At 53.5% G+C, this 20,967-nt stretch overlaps 1 protein-coding gene across 11 annotated transcripts in view; it reads left to right on the forward strand.

The window, feature by feature from the left end:
- Nucleotides 1–304: 304 nt before the first annotated feature.
- TNXB (tenascin XB) overlaps nucleotides 305–20,967 on the forward strand; it is a 66,257-nt gene continuing 45,594 nt past the window's right edge. For 10 of the 11 annotated variants that reach the window (XM_059702296.1, XM_059702300.1, XM_059702298.1 and 7 more), the window contains exons 1-4: nucleotides 319–420; nucleotides 15,031–15,441; nucleotides 15,761–17,506; nucleotides 17,924–18,039. In XM_059702296.1, coding sequence (XP_059558279.1) covers nucleotides 15,039–15,441; nucleotides 15,761–17,506; nucleotides 17,924–18,039 — 2,265 coding nt within the window. In that variant the 5' untranslated portion in view covers nucleotides 319–420; nucleotides 15,031–15,038. Of the gene's footprint in view, nucleotides 445–15,030; nucleotides 15,442–15,760; nucleotides 17,507–17,923; nucleotides 18,040–20,967 lie in introns of all 11 variants that reach the window. The other variant, XM_059702297.1, reaches the window with a different exon arrangement.

The raw sequence follows: 20,967 nt of genomic DNA on the forward strand, positions 1-20,967 counted from the left end.
GTTGGTAGAGGAGAGAGCAGGTCTGAGAGCAGGAGGGACAGGTGGAGAAATGGTGGGGGCGCGAATAGCGCACGGGCGGGACGATGTCAGGCTGGGGGAAGGTAGGGTGGGGGAAGGACACGGGAGTGGGACCAGGGGTGGAGGGCAAGTTGAGGTGATTGTGGGACTCAGTCATCCCAGCCAGAGGGGGGGTCAGGGGAGAGTCGGGAGAGAGGAGGGGCGTGTGGTGACGGGAGGGCCGGGCGGGGTGGGAGGGGCGGCGGGCCTGCCCTATCTCCGCTCCCTCCCTGCCCTCACGCGGGTCCTCCCCTCTCCCTGCCCCGCAGCCTCCCTCCGCTCACTGTGCTGGCTGCCGAGACCGGGCGCCGGGTGACGGGAGCCCTTCCTGGCCTCGCCGAGCGCCGGAGGTGGGCAGCACAGGTGGGAGCACCGCGCGCACTGCGGGTAAGGGCCGCGTCTGGGGGTCGCGGGAGTGTCCCTACGCCCCGGAGAGGGCTGGCAGGGCCGCGCTCTCGGGAATCCGCCCCCGCCCCCGGACTTCCTCAAATGCTTGTCCGCTCACGGGGACTTTCTGCTGGTGCAGAGGAAACGGGACCGTGCGCCGGGCCGGACGCCGGTGGCGGGCGCAGTGGGTAAGGGGTGGATGGACCAGGTGGCATCGCTGAGCCCCGGGGAGGCAGGGGCCGGCGGAGCCCCACGTGCTCTGGCTGGAGCGGCGGAGCCGCGCTCGGGAAGTTGCGAGGACGCTTCTTTGGGCATCCAGATGGGCACTGCCAGGTGACAGCGTGCGGGTGGCGGGCCTGGGCGGGAGCCCGTAGGAAATGCTGGAGCAGCCAGCACTGCCAGACCCGCAGAGAGATCCTAAAACTTGTTCTTGGCCGAGAGCTCTGCACCCGTGACTCACGGTCCAGGGGGCTGGGATGACAGATGCCTCCAGGGACTCCCCCTGCTTCTGTCCGTCTGAACACCCCCCCCCCCATACGCGTGACACACCCGGGTGGGGCGGGCGGGCCCCTTATCTTGCCTGGAAAGAATTTCATGGCTTGGAAACAACTGGAAGTGAACTGAGAGGAACTACTGGGAAGCAAGTAGGAAACCCCGCAGCTGCGCCTGTCCGGGTCCAGTCTCCGCCCCCTTTTCCCAGTTCAGCCTCGAAAGTCCTGGGGATCTGGCACCTCAACTCCTCAAACTTTCTTGCCCTTGAGTCCTGGTCACTCGGTGCAGGACCCAAACCTGCCTTCCTGTCTCTCACTGACCCCCCACCTGGGGGTTCGGAAATCCTGTCTCAGTGTTTCCATCCCGCTGCCCATTAGCTCCCCCGAATGTGGGATATCTGGTCCCCAAGGCTTCCCTGCCTGGCCCCTCTTTGCCATCTGGGTCCAACCCAATATCTGTCCCCCCACCTCCTTCCTCTCACAGCCTGCAATCCGCTACCTTCGCCCCTGGTAGAGCATCACCTCTCTCCCCACCTCTGGGGACCCACAGTCCCTGATGAGCGAAGTGTCAGAGTTGGCCACAGCGAATAGAATACCCAGCACGCTGAGTCACAGCTTGGGGAGGCCCCACCCCTGCCAGCCCTCCAGCCAGGGGAGGGTGCCAAGAGGGTGAAGCTGCGTCCCCCGCCCACTGCAGAGAGGCGCCCAGATGTGCAGTGGGGGCTCGAAGGGGGGGACACAAGAGACACCCATGTTGCTCGCTTCCCTCCTGCCGAGAGAATATGCTTCGTCCAGGAGCTGGAGGTGCGGACAGGGTGGTGGCGACAGGAGAGGAGGCTGGGAAGGAGTCCCTCCTCTCGGCTCCCACCAGCCTCTCCCTGCTGCAGACGCCCCTCCCCACCACGGAGGGGGGTATGTGGGGTCACCTCCCAAAGGCCTCCAGCAGAGGGCCCTGGGAGCCTATTTCCCCAGGAGAGGGGCCTCCCATTTGGGTCCCCTCATTCCAGTTAAAGTCCTTTGTGTCACAGAGCTGCCCACTGAGCCGAGGAGACATCAGCGTTCTCAGGCATCACTGAAGGCTGCGTGGGGGAGCACGAGGGAGGGGTGTGTGTGTGTGTGTGTGTGTGTGTGTGTGTGTGTGTGTATGTGTGTGCATGTATGTGAGCGCGCGTGTGCAGATGCAGGCTTGTTCGGATAGATGTGTGCATGTGTACGAGCATGCTTTATCGGTATTTGTGGATGAACACATGCAAGTGTATGTGTAACTGTATTTATGTGTGCGTGCACCCTGTGATCTGCACAGCCTTAGATACAGGGTGACGGGAGTTGAGGGTAGGTACCCCCCTTATACCCGCGGCTGCACCCCAAGCCGAGAGGCCGGCCGCAGGGCCCCAGAAGGGCAGCTGTCTGCCTGGCTTTCTCGGGCAGGGCCTGTCTGTGCAAGCTCCATCCCTGTTGTCCAGCTCCCTCTCGTCTTTTGTAGGCTGGTGGCCATGCGAGGGCCTGAAAACTCCTTTTCCGCAGGCCCAGAGGAGAAGTGGAAGGTGGGAAGCCAGGAAATGTGTGTGGGGAGGCGCAGTCACTGCCCCATCCCCTCCCAGGCAGCATTTCCCCTCCCAGCCCTTCTCTGCTGCCCCTCTGCTCTGCAGGAGCCGCAGCCCTTGCCTCGCCCCTCCTTCCCCCTTGTCCTGAACAGAACAGAACAGAACGTGGGCCGCCCCTGCCCTGCACACCCCTGTCTTCACCAGGGCCCCTCCCGGCTCAGCACGGGCGCCCCACCCCACCGCTCGCCTCTAGACCTCCTCTCCCTGTGCTCCCCAGTCCTGGCCTCAGGGAATCCACAGACAGCCAGCACCTGGGTCCGGAGACTGGGCCGTCTTAGCACCCCAGATCCCCACCACTCCCCAACAGTGCCCCCTCCTGACCTGGAACTCTACAGTGTGGCCTTGCTGCGCCTCACACTTCACACAAACAGGCTTTTTCAGCAGGTTCTCTTTCGTGTCTGGCTGCATTTGCTCAGCCCCATGTTAGGGAGACCCGTCCACGTTGTTGCATGTGCTTGCACTGCTTTATTTCATTCCGCTGTGCGAATGAGCCACTTTATTTAACCCAGTCTACTGACGTGAGACATCGGGGTTCCCGGTTTGCAGCCATTAGGAGTAGCGCAGCTGTGGTGGTACGTTACTAGCGGTCATAGCGGTTGCATACAGCTGTGGCAGATTCTGCCACACCGTTCACAAAGTCCTCATGCCATCTGGCCCTTCCAGGCTCCACACCTGGCCCCAGTTGCTGTTTCTAACCAATTTCCAGTCCCATTTACTGTCTGAGGTCCTAGCCTTGACCTTGGTTCTGTCCTTGGTTTCAGCTCTGAAGCTAGTCCTGGGGTTAAATTTAACTTTTCATTCAATCATACAGTCAATAAGTATTTATTGAGCTCAGATGCAATACAGCAGCCAAGAAATAAACACGGTGCGTGCTGCCACCACGGGCCCTGCAGGCTAGCAGGCAAGATCAAATGTGGGTGAGAAGTAATAAATCAATCTCACAAATTAGTGATGGAAAATGTTATAAATGCTACACATCACGGTTGCCTGGTGCTGTGATGTCACGCGATGGGGGGCCTGACCTGGGCAGGAAAGCTTCCTGAGGAAGTGATGTGGGCTGAGCCCTGAAGGGTGACGAGGCCAAGAGAAAAGGGAAGAGTGGGCCACACAGTCATAGAGGGAACCGCATACACAAAAGTCTGACATCAGCAAGAGTATGAGGGACTTACCTAGGCCAGGGGCCTGGAGTGGAGAGGGAGGCGAGTGCTGTGGGAGATGCGATGGGAGAGGCCTGTCAGTATTGGAAGAAAATTCAGGAGGGAGACACCGAGAGCGTCGTTAGGGGAGAGGGACATCCTAGTTGCCTTTTCAAGATTGTGAGGGGCAAGAGTGGGAGCAGCGAACCAGCTAGGAGGCCACTGCAGTTGTCAAGCCAAAGGTGGGTGGGAGGTTGGGCTACCATGTTGGCGAGAGGGAGAGAAGTAAGCAAACCAAAGCGATGTTCATGAGAAAACACGGGCACATGCGATGAGATGTCCTGGCGTTGAATGGGCAGTTAGGTTTCTGGCTTGGGAAGCTGGATGCATGGTGGGCCCTGAGCTGCAGAGAAGAACGCTGAGGGGGGTGGGGACAGGAGGGACGATCGAGAGTTCCGCTCCAGACGTCCTGACTCCGGGGTGACAAGTGGGCAGTTGGGTATGTGGCTCGGAGCTGAGAGAGGACGTGGCTGGTGTGATAAGTTGGCGCATATGTTGGAAATTAAAGCCGTGGGTCTGGGTGAAGGCAGCCGGGGTGACGAGAGCAGTAGGTCTCAGCAACCACCTGAGGAGCTTTTAAAAACGACGGAGTAAAACCCAGTGCCTCCACCATTCTTGCCGTATCTCAGGTGTCCAAGCCACACAGTTCTCCTGCCCCATATGGACAGCACAGCGCTAGAATGCTTTAAGATGGAAGATGTGACCAGTAGTGTTTAGTGATTTTGAGAGAGATCAAGTAAGACGAAGATGAATGTCTCCTAGGTTTTGTGGCACCGAGCTCGCTGGGAGGCGGTGGGGAGGCTGTGTGGTGGAGCGGCCAGGTGAGAGTGGAGGGAGGCACGCACGGACACAGGGAAACAGAAGCAGTGCAGGTAAATCTGACAACTGTGGCCGGAAGGAGGGGTTAGAGATAGTGGTGCCTCGAGGGAGGATGAAATTGGGGAAGGTGCTTTTAGTTTAAGGTACAACTTTCATACAGTGACATGCACACATTGTAAGCATGTAGCTCAGTTAATTTTTGGCTATGCATCCATCTGTGTAACCACCATCCGGATCAAGGTGCAAAGCATTTTCAGAACTCCGCCCTTGTGACTCTTCCCAGCCAATACTAGCCCTGAAAGTAATCCTATCCTCTTTTCTAACCCTCACTAGAGGATCTTTTCCATTGATTTTTAGAGAGAGTGGAGGGGAGGGGGACAGACAGAGAGAGAAACATCGAAGTGAAAGAGATGTTTGATTGTCCCCCGCACACCCTTCAACCAGGGCCAGGATCGAGCATGCAACCTAAGTATGTGCCCCTGACTGGAATCAAACCTGGGACCCTTCAGTCCAGGGGCTGATGCTCTAAGAACCTCATATAAATAGCATCACTTAAAATGGGGTGTGTGTGTGTGTGTGTGTGTGTGTGTGTGTGTGTGTGTGTGGTTTCTTTTGCTCAGCATTACTAGTATGTGTGTGAAATTTGTTCATGTTGACCCATGTAGCAAGAGGGTGTTTTTCATTGCTGTGTAGTATTCCATTGTATGACAGTGCCCACCTAATTTCTCCATTCTACTATTAATGGACATCGAGTTATTTCCAGTTTGGGCTATTATGAATAAATCTCATGAGCATTCTTACTTTTTTTTTTTAATTTCAGAGAGGAAGGGAGAGGGAGAGCTAGAAACATCAATGATGAGAGAGAATCTTTGATTGGCTGCCTCCTTCAGGTCCCCTATTGGGGATCGAGCCTGCAACCCAGGCATGTGCCCTTGACCAGAATCGAACCAGGGACTCCTCCGTCCGCAGGCCAATGCTCTATCCACTGAGCCCAACAGGCTAGGGCTCATGAGCATTCTTGTACATGATTTTGGAGGAGATGTGCAGTCATTTCTTTTGGATATTTACGAAGAAGTAGAATTGCTAGGTTATAGGTCGCCTGCTCATACTGCCAGTTTTTCTAAAGTGGTTGCTCTAATTTATGGTCCTTTTTTTCAACAGATGAAGAGTTCCAGTTGCTACACATGCTTGCCAATGTCGAGCAATGGCAGTTCCTTTCATGGTAGCCATTCTGGTGGATACTGGATGGCGTCTCGTTGTGGTTTTAATGTGCATTTTCCTGAATTCTAGTGCTGTGATACGCCTTTTCATGTTTGTTAGCCATTTGGATATGCTGTGTTCCTACTGGAGTAACTGTTTAAGTCTCTTGCCAATTTTTAAAAAACTGGGTTGCCGGCCTTTTACTTACTGTCTTAGTTTGGAAGTGTTTTAGTTTAGACTTTACCCCTCCTCTATTTCTTTCTGACACATCACGTGCAATGGGGTTAGTGGTGCTGACGGCCCGCGTAGTTGAACATCTTAGTATAGCCATCGTCGTCCCTCTGCGTACTCATGTTTCCGAACACCAGCTGAGCCTTGAAGGGTGTGGGGTTGAGCAGCGTGGGCCACCGGAAAAAATCCGCTTATAATGAACCCCTTTGTCCAGGGCCCAGTGGTATCTCCGCCCGTGAGCCGCTCACCTTCTCCTTCTGTTAACGGTGTCTTTGAGGTCCAGAAGTTACCAATTTCATTGAGGTCCAATGTATCAATCCCATCATTTATGGTTAAGTTTTTTTTGTTTTGTTTTTGTTTTATATTTTATTGATTTTTTACAGAGGAAGGGAGAGGGATAGAGAGTTAGAAACATCGATGAGAGAGAAACATTGATCAACTGCCTCCTGCACACCCCCTACTGGGGATGTGCCGGCAACCAAGGTACATGCCCTTGACCGGAATTGAACCTGGGACTCTTGAGTCCGCAGGCCGACACTCTATCCACTGAGCCAAACCGGTCAGGGCTATGGTTAAGTTTTTATTTTGCTTTGTTTTGTCTTAAGAATTCTGTATTGTTGAAAGTATTTCATACGTCCCTTTTTTTTCACCATTGCCCCCTTCCCCCCCAACCCAGGCTCTCACTGCCCCATTGTATGTGGGTTATGCATATATGCATACAGGGGCCCTGGTTGACTACCTCCCACCCATCCACCCTCCCCCACCTTCCCTCTGAGGTTCCTCACTCTGTTCTATGCTTCCATGCCTCTACATCCACTCCGTTCATCAGTTTATTTTGTTACTTAGATTCCCCATATGAGTGAGATCATGTGATACTTGTCTTTCTCTGACTGACTCATTTCACTTAGCATGAAACTCTCCAGGTCCTTCCATGCTGTCTCAAAGGGTAAGAGATCCTTCTTTTTTACTGCTGCATAGTATTCCATGGTATAAATGTACCACAGCTTTTTATCCACTCACCTACTGATGGGCACTTGGGCTGTTTCCAGATCTTAGTTATTGTAAATTGTGCTGCTATGAACATAGGGGTGCTTACATTCTTTCTGGTTGGTGTTTTGGAGTTTCATGGGATATATTCCTAGAAGTGGGATCACTGGGTCAAATGGCAGTTCAGTATTAAATTTTTTGAAGAAACTCCATACTGTTTTCCACAGTGGCTGCACCAGTCTGCATTCCCACCAGCAGTGTACTGTGGTTCCCTTTTCTCCACATCCTGGACAGCCCTTGTCATTTGTTGATTTGTTGATGGTAGCCATTCTGCAGATTCGAGGTGATACCTCATTGTCATTTTAATTTGCATCTCTCTGATGATTAGTGACTTTGAGCATTTTTTCTTGTCTCTTGGCCATCGGTATGTCCACTTTGGAGAAGTGTCTATTTAGGTCCTTTGCCCATTTTTTAATTGGATTGTTTGTTTGTCTTCCTTTTATTAAGTTGTATGAGTTCCTTATAGATTTTAGGATATTAACCCCTTATCAGATGTATCATTGCTAAATATGTTCTCCCATACAATGGGCTCCCTTTTCATTTTGTTGATGGTTTTTTTTTCTTTTTTAATATATTTTATTAAATATTTACAGAGAGGAAGGGAGAGGGATAGAGAGTTGGAAACATCGATGAGAGAGAAACATCGATCTGCTGCCTCCTGCACACTCCCCACTGGGAATGTGCCTGCAACCAAGGTACATGACCTTGACCGGAATTGAACCCAGGACCCTTGAGTCCGCAGGCCGATGCTCTATCCACTGAGCCAAACCGGTTAGGGCTGTTGATGGTTTATTTTACTGAGCAGGATTTGATGTAGTCCCATTTGTTTAATTTCTCCTTAATATCCTTTGCCGTAGGAGATGTATCCAAAAACATATTACTAGGAGAGATGTCTGAGATTATGCTGCCTATGGTTTCTTCTAGGATTTCTATGGTTTCATAACTTACATTTCAGTCTTTTATCCATTTTGAGTTTATTCTTGCTGTAAGTTGGTGGCCTAGTTGTTTTTTTTTGTTTTTGTTTTTTTGTGTTTTTTGCATGTATCTGTCTAATTTTCCCAGCAGCATTTATTGAAGAGACTGTCTTGACTCCATTCTATGCTCTTGCCTCCTTTGTCAAATATTAATTGAGTGTAATGGCTTGGGTCGATTTCTGGGGTCTCTGTTCTGTTCCATTGTTCTATATGCCTGTTGTGCCAGTACCAGGCTGTTTTGATTATGGTGGCTTTGTAGTATAACTTGAAATCTGGCATTGTGATCCCTGCAACTTTGTTCTTTTTTCTCAAGATTGCTGCAGCTGTTTGGGGTCTTTTTTGATTCCATATAAATTTTTGGAGTATTTCTTCTAGATCTGTGAATTATGCTGTTAGTATTTTAATAGGGATTGCCTTGAGTAGTTTGGACTTTTTAATGATATTGATTCTACCAATCCATGAACATGGTATATTCTTCCACTTGTTTATATCTTTTTCTATCTCTTTTTTTCAACGTCATGTAGTTTTCTGAGTATAAGTCTTTGGCCACCTTGGTTAAGTGTATTGCTAAGTATATTAATTTTTTTGTTGCAATGATAAAATGTGCCGGGGTCCAGCCCCAGCAGTCCAGGGGTTCCCAAAGGTGTGGACGGAGTCTGCGAAGAATGAAGGACACTGAGACAGCGTTCAGATGATCAGCATAGCCAGGTTCTCTCTTTATTCTAGGTGGATCTTCCTGTGCCTGGCTGAGGCCACAGAGAGAGATCCAGAGGCGAGCTGAGTCTTTATTTTATAGTCAGAGGTAAACAAGGTAGTGGTTACCATAGTTACACTGTTTTTGTGAGTTTCACTTGTTTTGGCAGCACTTGCTGCACCTCCCTCAGTCCATTAGCTTCCCAGAAAAGATCTAGGGAGCGTCATAAGGTCAAGCCTAATTATGCTAAGAGGACTGTGCCCTCTAAGCTGGGATTTTTTGTGACTTTGCCAACAGGTCGGTCGGAGGCTTAACCCTATAGCTGCTCCCTACAAAAATGGAATTGTTTGTTTAGTTTCTTTTCCTGGGAATTTGTTGGGGTCCAGCCCCAGCAGGTCCAGTTGTTCCCAAAGGTGTGGACAGAGTCGGTGAAGAAGGAAGGACATGGAGACAGCGTTCAGTTGATCATCATAGCCAGGTTCTCACTTTATTCTCCTGTTACATCTGTATTTATACCATTTGATCCTATAAGCATGCCTCTATAGTTACATCATGGTATGTTTTGGGTCCTCCCTTAACCTTCTACAGTTCCTTTTTTCATGTCCATAGTTTATCTGACCCTTGCCAGAAATCCCATCTCCATCTAGTTCTGTTGAGTTTAATCCTATCCATTCTATTCCAAAGGTTAGGGCTAGTTATCTCCATTCCAAGGTCACTACTCTACTGTTCTGTTAAGCTACAAGGAAGTAACTGAAGGAGATTATCCTAAGTAAAGATTATGTAGTTTAAGCATGATTGTTCCTAGTTAAGGTGATTAACTACCCGCCTGGCACTTAGTTAAGGGGTTTTACTGATTTATTCCCTTCCTTAGTCCTGTTAATCCCTAACTCCAGGGAAAAATCCCCACCTGGGGAAACAACCTTTCTCGGGGAGGTGGCCCTCATAGGGCTAAGAAGGGGAGCAAACATATTAAGAACAGTATGCCAGGTCCCTTAAAACATATGCTGTGCAGATGTTTCTTCCCTGTAGCGACTGTGTCAAGCAATAAGGATGGACCGGCCTCCAGCAGGAATTCATTATTGGTGTATAAAAAAGCCATTGATTTTTGGGTGTTGATTTTGTATTCTGCTACATTGCCAAATTCATTGATTAAATCTAGTAGTTTTTTTGATGGAGTCTTTAGGGTTTTCTATGTACAATATCATGTGATCTGTGAATAATGAGAGCTTTACTTCCTCCTTTCCAATTTGGATGCCTTTTATTTCTTCTTCTTGTCTGATTGCTGTGACTAGGACATCCAGTACTATGTTGAATAAAAGTGGTGAAAGTGAACATCCCTGTCTTGTTCCTGTTTCTAGGGGAAATGGTTTTAGTTTTTGCCCATTGAGTATGATGTTCACTGTAGGTTTGTCATAAATGGCCTTTATCATTTTGAGATATGCTCCCTCTATTCCAACTTTGTGGAAAGTTTTTATCAAAAGGGTGTTGGATTTTGTCAAATGCTTTTTCTGCATCTATTAAGTTGATCATGTGATTTTTGTCTTTCAATTTGTTTATGTGATGTTTCACGTTTATTGATTTGCGAATATTGTACCAGCCTTGCATCCCTAGAATAAATCCCACTTGATCATGGTGTATGATCTTTTTAATATATTGCTGGATGTGATTTGCTAATATTTTGTTGTGGATTTTAACATCTATATTCATCAGGGATATTGGCTTGTAATTCTCTGTCTTTGTAGTGTCTTTACCTGGTTTTGGAATTAGGATAATAATGGCCTCATAAAAAGAGCTTTTAAGTGTTCCTTCCTCTTGGATTTTTTTGGAATATTTGAGGAGTATAGGTATTAGTTCTCCTTTGAATGTTTGGTAAAACTCCCCTATGAAGCTGCCCAGATCCGGGCTTTTGTTTGCTGGGAGTTTTTTTTATTACTCCTTCAATTTCATCATTTGTTATTGGCCTCTTCAGGTTTTCTGATTCTTCCTGATTCCGTTTTTGCGAGATTGTATTTTTCCAGGAATTTGTCCATTTCATCCACATTGTCCAGCTTGTTGGCATATAGTTGTTCATAGAATTTCTTTACAATCCTTTGTATTTCTGTTGTGTCGGTGGTTACTTCTCCACTTTTGTTTCTTATTTGTTTGGCTCCTCTGTGTTTGTTTCTTGATGAGTCTGGCTAATGGTTCATCAATGTTGTTCATCCTTTCAAGGAAACCAGCTCTTGGTTTCATTGATTTTATTTATTTATTTATTTTTTAGTCACTATGTCATTTATTTCTGCTCTAATCTTTATTATTTCCTTCCTTATACTTACTATATGCTTTTCTTGTTGTTTCTTAGCTTCCCTTAATCTGCTGTGTATTCTTTCCAATGTTTTATTTGTGCTATGTCATTCTTTGTGTTTCAATAGTCACTATATCTTTTCTCATGCTTTTGAGCATCTTTACCATCATTATTCTGAACTCTATATCAGATAAATTTCTTATCTCCATTCTTTTGTCTCTTCTTTTGGAGAATTCTCTTGTTCTTTCATTTTGGGTTGTTTCCTTGTGTCTCATTTTAGCTGCCTGTTTGGTGTTTTATTCTGTACTAGAGGCCTGGTGCACAAATTTTTGTCCACTCGGGGGGGGGGGGGCGTCCCTCAGCCCGGCCTGTGCCCTCTCGCAGTCTGGGATCCCTCGGGAGATAACGACCTGCTGGCTTAGGCCTGCTCCGGGGGGTGGGGGGGCAGAGGGCAGGCCCAATCCCTAGGTGCAGCCCCTGGTCTGGCTCAGAGCAGGGCCAATTGGGGAGTTGGGGCGCTGCCCCCTGTCATGCACAGAGCAGGGCGGATTGGGAGGTTGTGATGCCACCCTCAGTCACGCTCAGGGTAGGGCCGATTGAGGGGTTGGGCCACCGCCCCCTGTCACACTCAAGGCAGGGTCGATGGGGAGGTTGCGGCGCCACCCCCTGTCACGCACAGAGCAGGGTCAATCAGGGGGTTGGGCATCTCCCCCCTGTCACTCACAGAGTAGGGCCAATAGGGGAGTTGGGGCACCGCCCCCTGTCACACACAGAGCAGGGCAGATCAGGGGGTTGGGGCGCTGCCACTGTCACACTCAGGGCAGGACGGATGGGGAGGTTATGGCTCTACCCCATCACACACAGAGCAGGGCCCCTGGGGAGGGGGGGTTGGGGCGCCGCCCTCTATCACCCACAGAGCATGGCCGATCAGGGGGTTGGGGCGCCGCACCCTGTCACACACAGAGCCGCAGGGCGATCAGGGGGTTGGGGAGCTCCCCCCTATCAGGCACAGAGCAGGGCCGATCAGGGGGCTGGGGCGACGCCCCCTGTCACACACAGAGCAGGGCCCGTGGGGGGGATGGTTGGGGCACCGCACCCTGTCACACACAGAGCAGGGCCGATCAGGGGGTTGGGGCGCCACACCCTGTCACACACAGAGCCGCAGGGCGATCAGGGGGTTGGGGAGCTCCCCCCTATCAGGCACAGAGCAGGGCTGATCAGGGGGTTGGGGCACCTTCCCCTGTCACGAACAGAGCAGGGCGGATAGGGAGGTTGTGGCCCCACCCCCTGTCACACACAGAGCCACAGGGCGATCAGGGGGTTTGGGCGCTGCCCCCTGTCATGCTGATCCCGGTGCCGGGAGGCCTCGCGGCTCTGCTGATCCTGGTGCTGGGAGGCATATTACCCTTTTACTATATAGGATAGAGGTCTGGTGCACAGGTGGGGGCCGTCTGGTTTGCCCTGAAGGGTGTCCTGGATCAGGGTGGGGGTCCCCACTGGGTTGCCTGGCCAGCCTGGATGAGGGGATGATGGCTGTTTGCAGCTGGTCACACACCCTTCAGGGTGGGGGTCCCCACTGGGGTGCCTGGCCAGCCTGGGTGAGGGGATGATGGCTATTTGCAGCTGGTCACACCCCCTTCAGGGTGGGGGTCCCCACTGGGGTGCCTGGCCAGTCTGGGTGAGGGGCTGAGGGCTGTTTTCAGGCTGGCGGGTGACGGAAGCTCCCAACTGCTCCTTTTTTTCTTTCTTTTTTTTTATTCTGGGCCAGCTTTAGCTCTGGCTCCAGCTCTGAGGCCTCTGCTGCTGAAAGCAGGTATCTGGTTTGTTTAGGTTCTATAATTGAAACACTGAATCAACTCCAGCTCTGAGATCCCGGCTCGCTGAAAGCAGGTTTCTGGGGTTTTGTTTAGCTTCTATATTTGTTACAATGTTTCAAACTGCAAACTCAGAGGCCGGCAAGGCAGGCGGGGAACGTTGGAGTCCTCCGTCACTGAAGCAAGCAAGCCTCGTGTTAGTTTCAAGCTGCCTGGCTGCCAGCCGCCATCTTGGCTGGCAGTTAATTTGCATATCGCCCTGATTAGCCAATGGGAAGTGTAGTGGACGTATGCTAATTACCATGTTTCTCTTTTATTAGATAGGATTAGGTAGATGTGCTATGCCTTTCAAGCTGTAGTGCAGGACAGTGTCGAACACTCAAAGCCTCCAGAAACCGCCTCTGTCTATAGACAGAATTCCATCTTGAATTGCCCTCAGGCAATTGTCCCCAGGTGTGGCAAGAGTTTTTTTCCCAACAGAGTGGGCCAATTGCTTCTGCCTGGAGGCTAATTGTTATTCTCAGTCACTTAATGGCCATCAGAAACTCTGCACAGTGGGGCAAGGTGTTTTCCAATAGGGTGGGTCAACTATCTTCCCCACAGATAAGGCCTCCTGTATAGCAAATGTCTGCATAAGAAAGGTGACCTCTGCAGCAAGAGGGAATGACTCAGCACAGGAAATCAGGGTGTCTGCCTTCTAAACTCTAACCCCAGAGCCCCCAGTCCTGGCTTCTGCTCACACAGCTCCAGCTGAGGCACAATGTGGGTGGCTCCACAGGAAATTTTGTGCATTGGCCCTTTAAGAGCGTGCCTGAATTTCCAGCTGTCTCTCCCTGGCAGACAGCATCCCTGGTGCTTTTCCCAGCCAAATGTTATGTGGGTACCCGTCTCAGTTCTGGTGCTTTCTGCTGGGGGGGGGGGGCATCTTGGGGATTTGACCCCAGAGTTCTCGGTGGCAACCCCTCACAGCTGAGATATCTCTCCAGAACTTCAGTTGCTGTCTGTGGGAGCCCAGCCAGCCCTCTCGTGTCTCTGCCTCTCCTCCTAGTTCCTATGCAATCTCCACTTTCCGTCCTCGGTTACCAGGTTTCTCTCCAGTGAGTCTCCCGTTGATTATTCAGGAAGTTTTTCTGTATTTTAGTTGTAATTCCAGTTTGGTCCTGAGAGCATGCCTATGCAGCATCCACTTACTCTGCCACCATTTTTAATCCTTCTGGTTAAGTTTCATTTCAAATTAACTTTTATATGTGGGCAAAAGGTATAGATAGGTGTGTTTTCCATATGGAATTTCGGTTGGCCAAGCACAATTTATCAAAAAGACCATTTGTTCCCTCTTAATTTTAGTAACACCTTTGCCAGTAATCAGCTGACCATAGATGTTGTCTGTCGGTTTCTGGACCCTATTCTGTTCTGTCTATTCTTGTATCTTTGTAAGAGATTTTGATACTTGGTAATATAAGTCCTGAGGAAAGGGGCTTTTTAAAAAACGGGATATATCTGAGCTCATGTAAAATCCAATGGAAGGATCTAGTTGAGAGTGAGAAGTTGAATAAAAAAGAGAGAGGACAGTCTACCCCTGAAATTTCCTGAGAAGATAGGAGGAACTGGGATCCAGGTGCTTGTGGGAGGGTTGGCGGTAGATACTCATCTACTAATCCATTCAACATCAATGTTTTGGACAGCTCCCGTGTGCCAGCCTCAGGCATACAGCTGTGCATGCAGCTGTGCACTTCTCATGGAGCTCCCACCACTGGAGCTCCAACAGATGGTTCAGGCAGCAGTGAGTGCCACAAAGAACACAAGTGGGATATTGTGGTGGACAGTAACGGAAGACTGCTCCAACTGGGCAGCAAGGAAGGCCTCTGGGTGTCAATGACACAGGAGTTATGATCTGAACAAGCAAGAGCCCACCTTTGAGAGCTGAGCGACAGAGGGAACAGACAGTGCAAAGTCCCTCAGGCTAATGCCAGCTTGTGGTGTCGGTGGAACAAAGGACTAGTGTGGGTACAACAGTGCAAAGAGATGGGGAGCAGGGTAACCAAATGACATCAGAAAGTGAGTTAGAGACCAACAAATCTCCAAGGAGGGCATTCCTTAGGGTTGGTTAACTGGGGTTTTAGTACATGTGAGTTGGGTGGGTTACTTGTGGGTGGAGGGACTGTTGTTAATGTATGTGTTGGGGGCATCTTGTCTTTGTGAAACTGCTCTCACACTTGCCCTCTCTCCCTGCAGCCTCCTGAATGATGCCAGCCCAGTGTTCCCGAGCCTCCAGCCTGGCCCTCCTGCTGCTGTTGGGCGCAGTCCGAGCAGGCCCTTTCTCTCCACGCTCCAATATGACACTCCCAGCCCCGCGGCCCCCTCCTCAGCCAGGGGGCCGCACAGCGGAGCCAAGAGGGGGGAACCCCTCTTCTCAGCTTTATGAGCACATCGTAGAAGGAGGGGAAAAGCAGGTGGTGTTCACCCACCGCATTAACCTGCCCCCGTCAGCTGGCTGTGGCTGTCCCCCAGGCACTGAGCCCCCGGTCCCTGCTTCAGAGGTGCAGGCCTTGAGGGTCCGGCTAGAGATCCTGGAGGAGTTGGTGAAGGGGCTCAAGGAACAGTGCACTGGGGGATGCTGTCCTGCTGCTGCCCAGGCTGGCACAGGTGAGCAGGTGACCACGGGAGGGGGCACAGGAAAAGGGGCAGGTGGGGAAGTTGGGTGGGCATCACCAGTCTATAAAAGACCCGGGTATGAATTAGAAAAAGGCACCTCTTCCTCACCACTTGGGGTGGTGAGTGCAGCCCAGCGCACAGCTTGGGGAGGGGAGCCATCTGGCTAGATGTCAGCTCCCCTCCCCCCACACAGTGATGAGGAGCAGCTGGAAGCTAAGATGGCCCTGCTGGAGGGGAAGCTCAGGGGACACTGTAGGGACCCAGCCTCTTGCCCAGAGAGACTGAGGCCCTCCTCTCGCTCTTACTCCAGGCCAGACAGACGTTCGTAGCCTCTGCAGCCTCCACGGAGTGTTTGACTTGAACCGCTGCGCCTGCTCCTGCGAGCCTGGCTGGGGTGGGCCCACCTGCTCCGACCCTACGGACTCCGGAGTGTCCCCTTCCTCCCCACCCTCTGCTTCCGGGTCCTGCCCAGATGACTGCAACGACCAGGGGCGCTGTGTCCGTGGTCGCTGCGTGTGCTTCTCTGGCTACACGGGCCCCAGCTGTGGCTGGCCCTCCTGCCCCGGGGACTGCCACGGCCACGGGCGCTGCGTGCAGGGCGCGTGCGTGTGCCGGCCGGGCTTCTCTGGCGCCGACTGCAGCCAGCGCTCCTGCCCTCGAGGCTGCAGCCAGAGGGGGCGCTGCGAAAACGGGCGCTGCGTGTGCCACCCGGGCTACACTGGCGAGGACTGTGCGGCACGGAGCTGCCCCCGGGGCTGCAGCCAGAAGGGGCGCTGTGAGGACGGGCGCTGCGTCTGTGACCCCGGCTACGCCGGCGAGGACTGCGGCTCGCGGACCTGCCCTGGGGACTGTGGCGAAGGTGGGCGCTGCGTGGACGGCCGCTGCGTGTGCTGGCCCGGCTACGCGGGCGAGGACTGCGGCACGCGGACGTGCCCGCGCGACTGCCGGGGTCGCGGGCGCTGCGAGGACGGCGAATGCATCTGCGACGCGGGCTACAGCGGGGACGACTGCGGCGTGCGCAGCTGCCCGGGCGACTGCCACCAAAGGGGCCGCTGTGAGGACGGCCGCTGCGTGTGCTGGCCCGGGTACTCGGGTCCCGACTGCGGCGCGCGCGCCTGCCCGCGCGACTGCCGTGGCCGCGGGCGCTGCGAGAACGGCGTGTGCGTGTGCAATGCGGGCTACAGCGGCGAGGACTGCGGCGTGCGCAGCTGTCCCGGGGACTGTCGCGGCCGGGGTCGTTGCGAGAGTGGCCGCTGTGTGTGTTGGCCCGGGTACACGGGCCGGGACTGCAGCGTACGCGCCTGCCCCGGCGACTGTCGTGGGCGAGGGCGCTGCGTGGACGGCCGCTGCGTGTGCAACCCGGGCTTCACGGGCGAGGACTGCGGGAGCCGTCGGTGCCCCGGGGACTGCCGGGGCCGCGGCCGCTGCGAGGATGGCGTGTGCGCGTGCGACGTGGGCTACGAGGGAGAGGACTGCGGCGCGCTGAGCTGCCCCGGAGGTTGCCGAGGCCGCGGCCAGTGCCTCGACGGACGCTGTGTGTGCGACGACGGCTACTCGGGCGACGACTGCGGCTTGCGGAGGTGCCCGCACGACTGTAGCCAGCGCGGCGTGTGCCAGGATGGGGTGTGCTCCTGCTGGGAGGGCTTCGCGGGAGAGGACTGCAGCCTCCGGACCTGCCCCTCCAACTGCCACCGGCGGGGCCGCTGTGAGGATGGGCGCTGCGTGTGCGACGCCGGTTACACCGGCCCCTCCTGCTCCGTCCGCACCTGCCCGCACGACTGCCGGGGCCGCGGGCGCTGTGTGCAGGGAGTGTGCGTGTGCCACGCGGGCTACAGCGGCGAGGACTGTGGGCAGGAAGAGCCTCCTGCCGCTGCCTGCCCCGGGGGCTGCGGGCCCCGGGAGCTGTGCCGCGCCGGCCAGTGTGTGTGCGTGGAGGGCTTCCGAGGCCCCGACTGCGCCATCCAGATGTGCCCTGGGGACTGCCGGGGCCGCGGAGAGTGTCGCGAGGGCAGCTGCGTCTGCCTGGAGGGCTATGCGGGGGAGGACTGCGGGGAAGGTGAGCCGGCCTTTCCAGTTTGCTCCTGGGGGATGGGACCTGAGCCGGGGAAGGCTGGGCCCCGGGCCTAGGAGCCCAGCTGCTGGAGGAAGAGTGGAGGGAGGTCATATACGCGGGGAGCGGGCACCAGCGGCCAGGGGCAGGGCAGCCAGGGGGCATGCCTGCAGCAGGACCTGCCTCAGATACCTGATGGGCAGGCGGGGCCTCCTGGGTTGCTTTTACTAGTAGGGAGATTCTGTGTTCCTGGCGCTGGGGGAAGCAGGGCCTGCTCTGACCTCTGCTAACTGCCCCACCCCCACGGGGCAGTGTGAGCTGGGACTGATCTCAGTGCAGCCCGGAGCAGGGTGGCTGGTGATGTGGGTGTCAGGTGGGGCTGCGTTGGGCTAACCAGAGTCTATATCCCATTCTTGTGGGCAGAGGTGCCAGCCATTGAGGGCATGAGGATGCATCTCCTGGAGGAGACGACGGTTCGGACAGAGTGGACCCGGGCTCCGGGCCCGGTGGATGCCTATGAGATTCAGTTCATCCCCACGGTGAGAGCCACGCCAGGAGGGGCTGCGGGGAGGCCCGGGGAGGGGCTGAGGGGCTGCGGGGCCAAGAGGGGCTGCGGGGAGGGGCTCACCGTGCAGGTCCTTCCAGGTCATCAGTGGTTGAGTGCAGATGGCTGGGCCCCTGAAGCCGCTGTGAGGTCTGGTCCTGCCCACATGGGCGCAGAGCCTTCCAGCACCTCCGCCGGCGCCGGCCCACTGCTGCTGGGACACCTCTGGCCACGGAGCTCAGTTCTCTGAGGCTGTCCCGTGCTGCGTGGGGCCCCACTTCCACGCCCACCAGTGGCCTCACCAGCAGCCAGGGACCTACTCCGCCTGCCCTGCGCCCTGCGCCATGGGCTTTCGGGGTCTGGAGACGCAGGCATCACATCGCCCTTCATTCTCACGGGCAAATGCCTAGGACTCTGGTCTTGAACGCTGCGCTCCCAGAGTTCCCTCTTCTAGTGCCTCTTGCTTTGTGCGTTTGTTTCTGAAACATGAGAGCAGAGAAGAGCCCAGTGGCTCACTGGCTAACTCTGGAGACCCAGGTATTTTTCTCAGAGTTGACATGTGTTAACTTGTGGTCAGACTGTCAGCTGTTTTGATCATATTTGTTTTTTCAAATAACTTTTTGTTATAAAACGTATATAGACAGTGTAGGAACTTTAGAAAACATCCTATATAATAAAAAGCTAATATGCAAATTGACCAAACAGGGAATGACCCATCACTATGATGCGCACTGACCACCAGGAGGCAGACGTTCAACGCAGGAGCTGCCCCCTGGTGGTCAATGCACAGCGGCGGTGGCGGGAGCAGCCTACGGGTAGCGCTAAGGATGTCTGACTGTTGGCCATCGGACATCCCTGGCCCCCTCTCCCCCCCACAGGGCTCCCGGACTACAAGAGGGTGCAGGCTGGGGGCTGAGAGGACCCCCCCCCCGAGTGCACGAATCTCATGCACTGGGCCTCTAGTACAGTGATGGTGAACCTTTTGAGCTCAGCGTGTCAGCATTTTGAAAAACTCTAACTTAACTCTGGTGCCGTGTCACATAGAGAAATTTTTTGATATTTGCAACCATAGTAAGACAAAGATTTATATTTTTGATATTTATTTTATATATTTAAATGTCATTTAACAAAGAAAAATCAACCAAAAAAATGAGTTCACATGTCACCTCTGACACGCGTGTCATAGGTTCGCCATCACTGCTCTAGTAGATAAATAAGGAAAAAAGAAAGAAGAAAAGGAGAAAGGAAAAAAGACAGCATTGAACTGTATTCACTTTTTTAGCCTAAATATAGGGCTTGGCAGTTGGCTCTGTTCAATGTTATCTTTTTCAGTTTGGGCCAGGCTGCCCAGGCTGTTGCATGACTTGGAGTCTGTGAAGTGGTTCCCGCCTCAGTGCCTTGCAAAGCAGCCTTTCTCTGTCTCCTTCCAACTCGCTCTTAAGTATGTGGGGGCGCCCCAAGGACAACGCCTTCGGCCTCTCGTATCAGCACCTCCCTCCATGCCTTCGTGCCCTTTCATGATGTGTTTGGTCTCCCAGCCCAAATCATCTGACATTTCTACTGCCCAACGCATGTTTTCCTGCCCCGCCCCACAAATGCGGTGGTGCGTCGGCCATGTCACCCTCATCTCTGCCAGCCAGGACTCCGAAGCCCAAGGAAGGTTCGGGGACCGAAGGGGCAGCGCCGAGGTGCCGCTGCCATCCCACCCCACTGGCCCGGCGCTTCTTACCCCCGGCCAGCCCCTCGTCTTCTGTCCCTCCTCTCCCCCGAGAATGGCGGAGATAGAAGCCCTTTGCTGTAGAACCAGGATAGCTTGGGTTTTTTTCTTCTGTTTTAGACAATTTTTTCTCGGTATAAAAATAATTTAATCACAAGACAAGAATTTGGCAACTAGAAGAAAACACAAATAATTCCTGGCTGCTTCACACTAAAATAACACTATTAACATTTTTAAGTGTTTCTCCCACTCTCTTCTCTGTGTATATTGTTTACATAGTTCTCATCTTGAGAGGGTGGGACTTTTAAAAGGAACTTTCCAAAGAAACTTGAGGGAAAGTGGAATTAAAATAAGCACTTGAGATGGAAGGAGCGTGCAGGGCAGCAAGTCCCCCGGTCGCGGAGATACGGCCCACGCCCGGTGTCCTCAAGAAGCGGGGCTTCCCAGCGAAGCCCTTGGCTTCCTCCCTCACCACGGGGCTGGGTGGCGCTGAGCTGGCTGTGCCGGCGTGGCCACGCTGTCAGCTCATGTGCTCTGCTCTGGGTCCGGTCCCCTGTCACATTCCCGTTCTCTCTGAGCCCGGGTGTGAGGAACGCGCCTGTAAACTTGGTCCCAAGTGCTCCTGTCGGGCTCCCCGTAGCCTGTGCTGCCGGCCTGCACACTACACTGTCTGCACCTCTGTGGCTGGCCCCTGGAGTCGCGCCTCCCGCCTTGGCCAGTGCTCTCTGTCCATTTCTGTTGGCACAGGATATATTCTGGCCACGGCCATCTTCCTAGAAGCCTGCCTGTCTCTACCTTCCCAGAGGCACTTTCCTCTCGGAGCTCGCACTCTGCTAATCCTGGCCAAGGACACGCCTCGCTATTGGGATGATTTTCAGAACGCCAGAGAGGAGCAGTCTTCTCTCTGTATAGTGGCATTGTTATGCTGACTTAGTGGTTCTCAAAGGGTGTTCCCTGGATCTGTGGCATTGGCACCACCTGGGCGCTGGTTAGATGTGCCAAGTGTTGGATCTGGAAGTGGTGCCCGATCTACTGACTCAGCAGCTCTGCAGGTGGAGCCCCGCAACCTGTGCTGCAACCAGCCCTCCAGGTGGTTCTGCTGCACCCCAAACCCGAGGGCCACTAACGAGGAATGTTGCTATTTTGCAAAATGCTGGCTCCTCTATGAATGTGAGAGAGCATGAGGAAGCTGAGGGCGGTGACCGG

This window comes from Myotis daubentonii, chromosome 6 (genome assembly GCF_963259705.1).
Source record: "Myotis daubentonii chromosome 6, mMyoDau2.1, whole genome shotgun sequence".
Taxonomy (NCBI): Eukaryota; Metazoa; Chordata; class Mammalia; order Chiroptera; family Vespertilionidae; genus Myotis; species Myotis daubentonii.